Source organism: Symphodus melops (assembly GCF_947650265.1).
Source record: "Symphodus melops genome assembly, chromosome: 14".
NCBI classification, from domain to species: Eukaryota; Metazoa; Chordata; class Actinopteri; order Labriformes; family Labridae; genus Symphodus; species Symphodus melops.
This window is the reverse complement of record NC_136704.1, coordinates 2,956,935-2,969,443: the sequence shown is the minus strand read 5'-3', so window position 1 is coordinate 2,969,443 and position 12,509 is coordinate 2,956,935. Positions and strand designations below refer to the sequence as shown.

General features: G+C 44.2%; 1 protein-coding gene across 1 annotated transcript; it reads right to left on the bottom strand.

The window, feature by feature from the left end:
• Window positions 1-248: 248 nt before the first annotated feature.
• Window positions 249-2,897, bottom strand: LOC306835132 (uncharacterized protein; the record flags this gene model as incomplete). The annotated part of the gene is given in 4 exon segments (XM_079361561.1): window positions 249-1,181; window positions 1,184-1,391; window positions 2,129-2,246; window positions 2,867-2,897. Coding segments are annotated over 4 exon segments (1,290 nt in total).
• Window positions 2,898-12,509: the final 9,612 nt, after the last annotated feature.

The window sequence follows — 12,509 nt, the reverse complement described above, 5'->3', positions numbered from 1 at the left end:
GAGAACATGCTCGTAGGACTCTTCCAACCATCGATCTTTGTCCTCTTTAAGTTTGTCCATTGTCTTCTGAAGTGTTTCCAGAAGACTTGTTTTCTCTTCACAGTCTGCTTTACTTTGGTCATACTTCTCTTTCACATCTTGAAGAGTTATCTGACATTTCTTTGTCTTCTGAACATATCTCCACTTGCCCTTCACATGATCAGACGCAGGGCATTTCCCTGTACAGACAGTGCAGCGACCCTTACTCATCACCTCACAGTGTTTGGGATACCAGGCCATCGAGCATCCAGGGTAGTGACAGTTCTCCTCACAGACTGTACAGCTCCTTCATAAAACACCAACCACCACATTCCACCACTGACATCTTCTTTAACTTTGTAGACCTCATCAACTTCTACAGTTAAGTTCTTGTTGCTCTTCATCTCTTGTTCATGTGTCTTCAGGGCTTCCTGAGTCTGTTGGACTTCTCTCTGTTTTAATTCAATCAGCTCAACTCGCTCTTGCAGGTTTTGGATCGAGGCGTTCAGTCTGACGCGTTCGATCAGAACGGCCACAGTTGTCCCCAGCTGTTGTGGAGGCGATTTTAGCAGAAACTTTCCAAACTCTGACATTCCTTCCATTGATCCATCATATGCATGTTTAAGGGCTCTTTTGTTCTTTGTGTTCGTCCTTTCTTTATTTTGAAGGTTATCAAACAGGAAGTGAACAGGCTGATTCTCTTCATCTTTGGCACACTTGATGTTTGCTACTTCAAGGGCTTTAAGAACATTTTCAGGTGTTATTCCATTTGAGTGAGTGATGAGACAGACAATGTTGTTCTCCATGTTTTTTCCAAACAGAGACGTCACTGAATCAAGGACGTACCTGAAACGATAACTCAGGCGATTCTCGCTCGCTTTCAGCACCAGACCCACGACATTTATCTCAGAAACTCCGTCCTCTGAGCGGAACAAGTCAACTAATGTATTTGTGATGGCGTCATCATATTCAATCCCTCTGGTGTCTCCGTATCCAGGAGTATCAATGATGGTCAGAGAGCAGGACAGAGTTTTATCTTCAAAACCAAAGAGATCGTACACGATCACATCTGATGTCTGACTGTCAAACTGATCTCTCTCCTCCTTCTCTACGATCTCAAACCAGACATTGTCGTCCCACGTCACTCCCATGGCGTAGTTGACCCGAGTGCGTTGATCAGAGTAGATTTTCCTGTTCCTGTTTCTCCCACAAGCAGGATGGTTTTGTGTATTTTAGTTGGATCTCTTTCACCAAGAGTCATTCTTGTTATGGTCCCAATCTTCTCTTTCTTTGGTGTCAGCTGGTAGACATTAGGAGATCCTGGATGGATCAGGTGTTTGCAGGTGATGTTGTCATACCTGGTTGTTGTGCTTCTGTTGAGAGGTGAAGACATCCGATCAAAAACCAGAGAACATGGACAAAGAGATCCAAATGGGACTTTTTAAGAAAAGCAGTTCCTGACCTAGCTAAAGTCAACATGGACCCCCTGCTAGACCAACTCAAAGCAGGTATTGTAAGATGGGTCCCTTTATTCCTATCATTATGGGGGAAAGCTAATGTACTGAAAATGACTTGTGCACCCAAGATTTATTACCTTCTCCGGGCACTTCCAATCAGAATCCCCTAAAAATACTTCAAGCAGCTAGATGTGCTTTTTAATAGATTCCTCTGGAATAGTAAGCGCTTCATTTATCGAAATTACAAAAAACGGTTGTAGAGGGAGGTTTGGGCATCCCGAATTTACTATTGTACTATCATGCCTTTGGCCTTCGACACCTTGCACACTGGTGCCTTCCCCCAGAACGTGCCCCTCCCTGGTTTCACATTGAAAAGGACCTTTGTCATCCACTGCCCCCCGTCCACCTCATCACAGCTGCACTGCCTGGGGAGGTTCGAGCCCACCCAATTCTTACGAATATGCAATGGATCTGGAAAAGGGTTTCTATTAAACTTAATATGAATCCCCACCTGAATTTGTCTACAAGTCTCTGGTTGAATCCCAAGCTAAAAATAGAACATAAGCCATTCTTATGGAAGCAATGGGTGGAAAAGGGTATTCTGGTGCTCGGAGATCTGTATGAGGGAGGCATACTGAAATCTTTTACAGTACGAGCACAGCAGTTCGGCCTGCATCAGCAGCAGTTCGGCCTGCATCAGCAGCAGTTCGGCCTGCATCAGCAGCAGTTCGGCCTGCATCAGCAGCAGTTTGGCCTGCATCAGCAGCAGTTCTGGAGATACCTCCAATTACGACATCTCCTTTCTCAAACCTTTGGTTCCACTTCAACAGCCCCCCCTAGCTCCAACATTCTATCTTGTATAATAAAAATATTTGGTACAGGCCGTGAGGCCTCCAAATACTACTCTTTATTACTTAAAAGCACTACTAGCAAGAGCGCTAACCTAAAGTCGGCTTGGGAGTCTGATCTTAGACGGTCATTTACAGAGGAAGAATGGAGCAGTATTTTAAAGAATTGTAAGAAAACATCGCGAGAACTTAAAACTAGACTGGTACAATTCAAAATGCTAAACAGGATGTACTGGTCACCCTCTAGGCTTCATAGGGTGAAATTGAGGGATAGCCCGGATTGTTGGAGGTGTGGGAGGAGTATTGGTACACTCCTCCATATATTGTGGTCCTGTCCACTGGTACAAACATTTTGGTCAGCTATTCATGAAAACATTAAACTGATCCTCAAGGTAAATATTCCCTTCTGCCCGAGCCTGTTCATCCTAGGCGATCCTTTCCCTCTAAAAGCCCTCCCTTCAGCACAAGCAGAGTGGGTACAAACAGCCCTCATGCTGGGAAGGAAACCTATAGTCACAGAATGGAAGACGACAACATTAGCACCGGTCAGGGTGTGGTTCTCACAGCTGGGCATTGTGGCAGCTCATGAGCGTCTCTCTTTTAGATTACTTAACCAGGTTGAGAGATTTGGAGCCAAGTGGGGGAATTACATCTCATTTATCAAGGGACCCTGACATTCATGTAGGCTTGATATAGTTTTTTCTTTCTTTTTTTAATTCTCACACTATCTGCCATTTGTGTTGTGTTTTATGTAGTTTGGCTTTCTCGATGTGCGTGTATAGGCGCATGTACATCAGTATGCCTTTGTGTGAGCACTTGTATGTATTGTACATGCGCAGGTGTTTATGTATTTGAAAATGTTGTCATTTTATTTTGAGGTATGTTTGTCTTGTTGTATTGTTCATTGTTGGAAAAAATTGGAAAATGAATAAAAACTTTTAATCACAAAAAAAATAAAAAAAATAAATAAAAGCAGTTCATGCACTTTCACACCACATGGTAACCTTTCACAACAATAAGTCTGAATGTGACTCCATCTCAACATTGAATGTAAGAAGAAGACCTAGTCACCTTTCAGTTCCCCTTATGGAGGCTACAGACTGAACAGTAAAGTGATTTTCAGGGACTCAAAGACCCCGTTCATTGGATTGTTAATGCTGATTCCCGCCCTGTGCACAGTGGTGTTCAGCTTCTCCTGTCTGGACGGAGGTGTTAAGTCCCACAATGCAGAACAAAGCTGTAAGCAAAACAGCTTTTTTACTGCTGCTACAACTGAACTGAACAAGCTGTAACCATATTTTTACACTTGATCTTATTTACGTCCAAAATTCATTTGTATCCTATCTGAAGAGATTTGTATTTTTTATTAACCTTTTATTAATCTTTCTTCTCTTTGTTTGTACGTCTATGTTTTAAAATTTTCGAACCTTTCACTCAACTCTCAGAGTCAGGCAGAAGTTTGATGTCGAGGAGAGCGAGTACAGTTTATGTCAGCAGTGGAAGGGCGCTCTGAGGTCACATGATTTCACAGAAACAGACCGCAGGAATGTTTGATTTATCATAGCAAAAAAAACTAATTATATTTTAAGAGTCAACTGTCCTCCCTCTCTAACTTGCTGGTATTTGAGTGACTGTCTGTCTCCAACTGGTCACCACCAGTTCAACATGTTAAACCTGACAACAAAACCTTCAACAAGCTCCGAGCAGTACCGACCAGAACCACAGACTTTACCTGGAAGCCCTGTGTACCTGCCTTAAAAGTTCTGCTCTCTCTTAATTCAAAGCTCTTTATTGGCTTGAACATGTAAATATATTACCAAAGCATCAAAGAACAAATAATGCAATAATAATAACCACGAATAATAATAACAAATCAAAAGTAACAGTAACTGTTGAACCAACTATTCTCTGGGAGCAGAATGATCACCGAGCAGAAAACCGAGCAGTGACACAACAAAGTGCCGATTCTAAGTTCTGGTTGGTCCGCTCCGTCTGGCCGTTGGTCTGGGGGTAGTACCCGGAGGACAGGCTGACCGACGCCCCCAACGCCTGACATAATGCCTTCCAAACCTGCGCTAAGAATTGTGGACCTCTGTCCGAAACAATGTCCTGAGGAATGCCATGGAGTTTAAAAACGTGCAGGGTGAGCAGAGAGGCCGTCTCCAGGGCAGAAGGCAACTTAGGCAGGGGAACAAAGTGCGAGATCTTAGAGAATCTGTCAACAATAGTCAGAATGGTGGTCTTACCTTCAGACGGAGGTAGGCCTGTGACGAAATCTACGGCAATGTGGGACCAAGGTCTGTGAGGAGTAGGGAGGGGACGAAGCAGACCAGCTAGAGCACGGTGTGACGCCTTACTGCAGGCGCAAACTGAGCAGGCTGAAACATATTCCTTAGTGTCCGCTGACATGGACGGCCACCAGAAGCATCGTCGTAGGAGACTCAGGGTCCGATGAAAACCCGGATGGCAGGCGATCTTGGACCCATGTCCCCACTGAAGAACCTCCGACCTAGCAGCTGGAGGAACGAACAGCTGACCAGGCGGACAATCCACAGGAGTCCGATGATTCCCTTGGGCCTCCTGGACCAACCTTTCAACCTCCCAACGAGCTGCCCCCACCCCACAAGAGGACTGCAGGATGGTTTCCTCCGAGACATCCTCAACAGGTGGAGAAAACTGCCGAGACAGATCGTCAGGCTTAACGTTCCTAGAGCCTGGGCGGTAAGTGAGGGTAAAGTTGAAGCGTCCCAGGAACAGAACCCAGCGAGCCTGGCGTGGATTGAGCCTGCGGGCAGAATGAAGGTAAGAGAGTTTTCTTGTGGTCTGCCCATACCACAAAGGGATGAGTTGAACCCTCCAACCAGTGCCGCCAACACGAAAGCCAACACAACAGCCAGCAGCTCACGGTTCCCAGCATCATAATTCTTCTCAGCAGGAGTGAGACGTCGGGAGAAGAAAGCACAGGGATGCAAGTTTGCTGATCAGCGGCAGAGCGTTGGGAGAGAACAGCCCAAAACACCAGAGTCCGAGGCATCAACGTCAACAACAAACTGACCAGAGGGGTCAGGGTGAGACAAAACAGGAGCTGAAGAAAACAAACTCTTTAATTTAACAAAAGCCCCTTCTGCTGCAGAAGACCAAATGAAGGTTCACCTTCAGCTTCACCAAGCTTCACCAAGCTTCACCAAGGTTAGCTTGGTCAGTGGTGGAGCAACTCTACTATAATCGCGGATAAACCTTTGATAGAAATTGGCAAACCCTAGGAATCTTTGAAGTTCTAAGTACAGATCTAAAGATCTAAGTACACAAATACAAACCTGTTGAGCATGTCGCGGAGAACATCATTAATGAGTGCCTGGAAGACGGCAGGGGCATTAGTCAACCCAAAAGGCATTACAAGGTTCTCGAAATGCCCCAAAGGTGTATTAAATGCAGTCGTCCACTCGTCTCCCTTCTTAATTATCACCAAGTGGTAGGCGTTTCGGAGGTCCAACTTGGTGAAGATGGTGGCTTTGTGGAGGGGGCCGAAGGCAGAGTCCATGAGAGGAAGAGGGTACTTATTCTTTACGGTGATGTCATTTAGTCCCCTATAATCAATACAGGGCCGCAAAGTCTTGTCTTTCTTTTCTACAAAGAACAATCCCGCCCCTACTGGAGAGGAAGAAGGGCGGATGAGTCCAGTAGCTAAAGAGTCAGAAATATACTTCTCCATGGCCTCCCTTTCAGGCCTGGAGAGGTTGTAAAGTCTGCTGGAGGGTAGAGACGCACCGGAGAGAAGGTCTATACCACAATCGTATAGTCTGTGAGGCAGCTGTGATAAAGCACAGTCTTTACTAAAAACCTCTTGGAGGTCATGATATTCAGATGGAATGGACGACAGATCAACCGGTTTTGGAGGGCTAGGTGTGGTAGTGGCAGTGGTGGGTATCGCAGAGTGTAAGCAGTGGGATTGACAGAACAGACTCCAATTAGTAATGGTTAGCGTAGACCAGTCTATGGGTGGGCAGTGGAGCTGAAGCCAGGGGAGGCCTAACATGAGTGGTGATGTGGGTGACGAAATGATATAAAATGAAATGGTCTCATGATGGTTACCTGACATAACCAAGGTAATAGGCCCAGTGTGGTGAGTGATACGGGCGAGGAGTCTACCGTTGAGAGCAAACACGTCCTTTGGTCTGGGAAGAGGCTCAGATGGTAAGTGGTGCCGGGGAAACAAAACAAGAGTCAATGAAATTGTCATCTACTCCAGAATCCACCAGAACTTGGAGTGAAACAGAGGTCTGACCCCAGGAGACAGTACCTTTTAGGGTTCAGCCAGACGTTCCCAGCAGACCCTCACTGCACGTTTGGGCCTGCTGAGTCTGACCGGCTTCCTCCCCTGCCAGCGCATCCAACTCACCACCAGGTGGTGATCAGTTGACAGCTCAGCCCCTCTCTTCACCCGAGTGTCCGAGACACACGGAGGTCAGATGACACGACCACAAAGTCTATCATTGACCTCCGGCCTAGAGTGTCCTTGTCAAAGCCAGGAACCACAGGGACTCAAAAATGCAGACTCAAAAGACAGTTACCAAAAAGGGGTAATTTAATACGGTCCAGGTCGGTACACAGAAGTCAGTCCACTCAAGCAAACAAATCCGAAAGGGGGCAGGCAGAGAATCAAAAACAAGAGGCAGGCAGAGAGTCAAAAATACCAGAGAATCTAATCAGGAATAATAATTGCTGGAACGAGGGTCACGAAAACACACTACGAACTGGCAACATGAGGAATGAAACACCAGGGATATATGGACAGACAATCAGGGAATGACGAGACACAGGTGAGGGTAATTAGGGCGGAGTTGACACACAAGGCAGGAACATGAGGAGCAGGAACTGGAAGACAGAGACAAGGGTAAGTACAAAATATAACAGGAACAGGCAAAGAATGAAAAATAGAAAAATAAACAAACAAAAAAAGTTACTACACGGATGTGTCAGTCCTGGTGCCACGTGCACTTATAATAATAATAATAATAATAATTTACACTTTATTAATCCCACGAGGGGAAATTCGGTTTACACTCTGTCTAACACACACATAGGCTGAGATACACACTCATGCACAAACAGGGTTCTAGTGACATGCATTAATGGAGAGGTCTCAGAGTGAGGGGGCTGCCCACAGAGAGCGCTCCAGAGCAGTTTTGGGGTTCGGTGCCTTGCTCAGGGGCACCTCGGCAGTGCTCAGGAAATGGACTGGTACCTCTCCAGCTACCAGACCAGTTTCCGGACTTGGTCCGTGCCGGGACTTGAACCGGCGACCCTCCGGTTCCCAACCCAAGTCCCTACAGACTTGGGTTGGGAACCGGAACAGCTACTGCCGCCCCATGGACATCCCTGTGCTCGAACATGGTGTTTGTTATGGACAAACTGGGACTGGCACAGAAGTCCAATAACAGAACACTGCTCTGGTTCAGATCAGAGAGGCCGTTCATCCCAATCACCCCCCTCCAGGTCTCACAATCGTTGTCCACATGAGCATTGAAGTCCCCCAGTAGAACAATGGAGTCCCCAGTCGGAGCACCGTCCAGCACCCCTCCCAGGGACTACAAGAAGGCCAGGTACTCCGCACTGCTGTTCAGTCGTAGGCTGAGACAACAGTCAGAGACTTTTTTTTTTGACATGTAATTGATTTTAATGTTTCATAAATGGATTCTTTTAACCTGAATCTTTTGGCTCCTTTTTTGAAAAGTGAAAGTTGAAGTTTGGGTCATTGAAAGTGATGAGCTGTCGGCCTGGGTTTGAATCCATCCTGTAGTTCCTTTTCAGCAGGTCATTCCTCTCTCTCTCTCTCTCTCTCTCTCTCTCTCTCTCTCTCTCTCTATCTCTCTCTCTCTCTCTATCTCTCTCTCTCTCAAAAGCAACAAAATATTTTGTTGCTGATATTGTTAAATTTTCAACAAGCTTGTGTAACTGTTTATCTATGAAAAGCCATTAATAAGTCTTTTTGTGTGCATTTCTTACTTATTCATCACTCTGTGTCTAAAAACGTTTGTTTAATGTCATTCTAAAGACGAATAAATGTACAGCAAATAATTCTTTGAAATGGTGGTCTGATCACCAAGCAGCAAGGTTTTGACTCACTGTCTCCATCTAGTGGCATGATGAACACATCACAGTAACAAAACTTCCTTTAACACAGATGACTGTCTTGGGGCCGCATGGTTGAGCAGTGCTGTTACCTCACAGCGAGAAGCTTCCTGGTTGGGTTAGGGTCAGCGTATGTTCTCTTCTCGTACTCCAGCTTCCTCCCACAGTTCAAACACATGCTCATTATTTTAATTCCTGACTCTAAATTCGCCCTCGGTGTGAATGTAAGTGTGACTGGTTTTCTGTCTCCATATGTCCCATGCCTCCTCCCTCCCCTCCACTCCTCTTATTACCTCTCCTCTCTCAAAATGTTCTCCCATCTCCCAAGCTGACCTGTCAAAAATCATCTCAACCAGGAAATCCTCCACCTGAATTTTAGACACCATCCCATCCTCCCTCGTTAAACCGTTATCACTAGAATTATAAACTCCTCTCTTAGCTCCTCCACTGTCCCTCTGTCTCTCAATCTGGCTGCCATCACCCCCCCTAAAGAAACCTGGACTCCTCTCTGAGATCCTTGGACATGCTGTAGCCACCCAAATCAAGTTCATTTCCCATTTCACTAACAACACCCTCAACGAACAATTTCAATCTGGATTGTGTATCCAGCATAGCACTGAAACAGCCCTCCTTAAACTCACACATGACCTCCTCCTCTCCTCTGACTACTCTCCATCCTCATAGATTGTATCTGATGTGGTGGTCTGACAGATGTGTAGATTGTGGTTGTTGTGGTGGTCTGACCGTCACACATTGGGCAAAGATCACATTAATGTCTTAATGATGATGACATCATTGACTGTAAAATCTGAAGCTCAGGTTTGACTGTTAATGAGTTATGATAATTTCTTTAAATGAAGCTGTTGAACCATTGAATCCTTATCAGCAGAGCTTTATACAGTCTATCTGTTATCATATATTTTTTCAAAAACAGTTAAAATGGTTGTGTTAGTTTGCTCTTTGAATCTTTGACTTTGTGGTCAGAATAGAATGAAGCCGTCTGATTGATAAAAACATCTTTTATTGAAGAATAAAAACAGGAAGTTGCAGATGAGATGAAGACAAGCTGAGCAAACGGATTCCTAAAAACACATTATTACAGATTCAATAAATGTAGATTAGATCACATATAAAACATAAATCACTGAAAATATCATCAACATGAATCAGAACATTTGTGTCGGCTAAATATTTGATTTCAAACACACATTTAGAAACTTCTCCAAAAATCAAAACAAAGAAAACTTGATTTTAAAAGTGAAAGTTTGATTCACCGTCAAAAGATATTTTACTTTCTAAAAGCTGCTAACCTTCAAACTGACAACAACGAGCTGCATCGCAAACGACTGCTGTGTTGTGTTCTGTCCGCTGCCGTCATCACGCTGTTCAAACTGATCTCAGCCTACTGCAAACAAGCAATACCACTCCTTACCAGCAGGTGGCAGCAGTATTATATTTTTCTCACAAAGCAGAAAACTTGAAGCTGAGGAAACACAAATGTTGTCAGTCTTGTTGACTGACTGTGTGTCTCCAACTGGTCACCACCAGTTCAACATGTTAAACCTGACAACAAAACCTTCAACAAGCTCCGAGCAGTACCGACCAGAACCACAGACTTTACCAGGAAGCCCTGTGTACCTGCCTTAAAAGTTCTGCTCTCTCTTAATTCAAAGCTCTTTATTGGCTTGAACATGTAAATATATTACCAAAGCATCAAAGAACAAATAATGCAATAATAATAACCATGAATAATAATAACAAATCAAAAGTAACAGTAACTGTTGAACCAACTATTCTCTGGGAGCAGAATGATCAATACAGATCAGGTACCAATCCCATTCAATGTCTGATTCTCAGTGTGAGATATGCTCTCAGACATCATTTCAAATGAATATACTGATGATTTAGGTTTTTAGAAGCACCAGGAACATTTACCCAAACTGCATCCCAGTCTAATTCTTGTCCCATTCTGGATATATCCCTGTCCCAAGCTTTCATTCCTGATGTGGGCAAATATTTCTGGGAAAGGAATCAAAACTTAACTAACTCTAACCCCAATTTTAAATTTACAATGTGATTACATTTAATTTTATGTGTAACATTAATATTATGATTTAATCTTTGTGAGGATTTAAAGTTTATATCAACAAGAACGCCATGTTTCAATCAGAGCTTCTCAAAATGATTTTCTTCATCTACTCAAACATTCATTTAACATCTCTGCCAGCAGCTTCAGCCAGATTACCGAACTTGTACCGCAGCGCTGTTGTGGATCCCTTCACTCGACTCTTCATCTCCTCCAGTTTCTCGACCTTCTCTTCGTCTCCGTTCTCCTTCATCTTTTCAATCAGGAAGTCCAAGTGGACAAGAGTGGACAGAGAATCAACATTCAGAGCGATCTGCTCCAGTCTGAGAACATGCTCGTAGGACTCTTCCAACCATCGATCTTTGTCCTCTTTAAGTTTGTCCATTGTCTTCTGAAGTGTTTCCAGAAGGCTTGTTTTCTCTTCACAGTCTGCTTTACTTTGGTCATACTTCACTTTCACTTGTTGATGAGTTTTCTGACGTTTCCTTGTCTTCTGATCATATATCCACTTTTCCTTCACATGATCAGACGCAGGGCATTTCCCTGTACAGACAGTGCAGCGACCATTACTCATCACCTGACAGTGTTCGGGATACCAGGCCATCGAGCATCCAGGGTAGTGACAGTTCTCCTCACAGACTGTACAGCACACAGCTGCTTCATAAAAAACCAACCACCACATTCCACCACTGATTGGTTCTTTGTCTTTGTAGACCTCATCCTCTTCTACAGTGAAGTTCTTGTTGCTCTTCATCTCTTGTTCATGTGTCTTCAGGGCTTCCTGAGTCTGTTGGATTTCTCTCTGTTTTAATTCAATCAGCTGAACTCGCTCTTGCAGGTTTTGGATCGAGGCTTTCAGTTTGATGCGTTTATTCAGAACGGCCACAGTTGTCCTCAGCTGCTGTGGAGGCGTTTTTAACAGAAACTCTCCAAACTGGGACATTCCTTTCATTGATCCATCATATGCATGTTTAAGGATTTGTTTGCTCTCTTCTGTTCTTTCTTCATTTTGAAGGTTATTAAACAGGAAGTGAACAGGCTGCTTCTCTTCATCTTTGGCACACTTGATGTTTACTACTTCAAGGGCTTTAAGCAGATGTTCAGGTGTTATTCCATTTGAGTGTGTGAAGAGACAGACAATGTTGTTCTCCATGTTTTTTCCAAACAGAGACGTCACTGAATCAAGGATGTACCTGAAACGATCACTCAGGCGATTCTCGCTCGCTTTCAGCACCAGACCCACGACATTTATCTCAGAAACTCTGTCTTCTGAGCGGAACAAGTCAGATAAACTATTTGTGATGTCGTCATCATGTTCAATTCCTCTGGTGTCTCCGTATCCAGGAGTATCAATGATGGTCAGAGAGCAGGACAGAGTTTTATCTTCAAAACCAAAGAGATCGTACACGATCACATCTGATGTCTGACTTTCAGATTGACCTCTCTCCTCCTTCTCTATGATCTCAAACCAGACATCGTCGTCCCACGTCATTCCCATGGCGTAGTTGACCAGAACGTTGATCAGAGTAGATTTTCCTGTTCCTATTTCTCCCACAAGCAGGATGGTTTTGTGTACTTCGGTTGGATCTCTTTCACCAAGAGTCATTCTTGTTATGGTCCCAATCTTCTCTTTCTTTGGTGTCAGCTGGTAGACATCAGGAGATCCTGGACGGATCAGGTGTTTGCAGGTGATGTTGTCATACCTGTTTGTTGTGTTTCTGTTGAGAGGTGAAGACATCCGATCAAAAACCAGAAAACATGGACAAAGAGATCCAAATGGGATCTTTTAATAAAAGAAGTTCCTGCATTTTCACACCACATGGTAACCTTTCACAACAATAAGTCTGAATGTGACTCCATCTCAACATTGAGCGATTATAAGAAGAAGACCTAGTCACCTTTCAGTTCCCCTTATGGAGGCTACAGACTGAACGGTAAAGTGATTTTCAGGGACTCAAAGACCCCGTT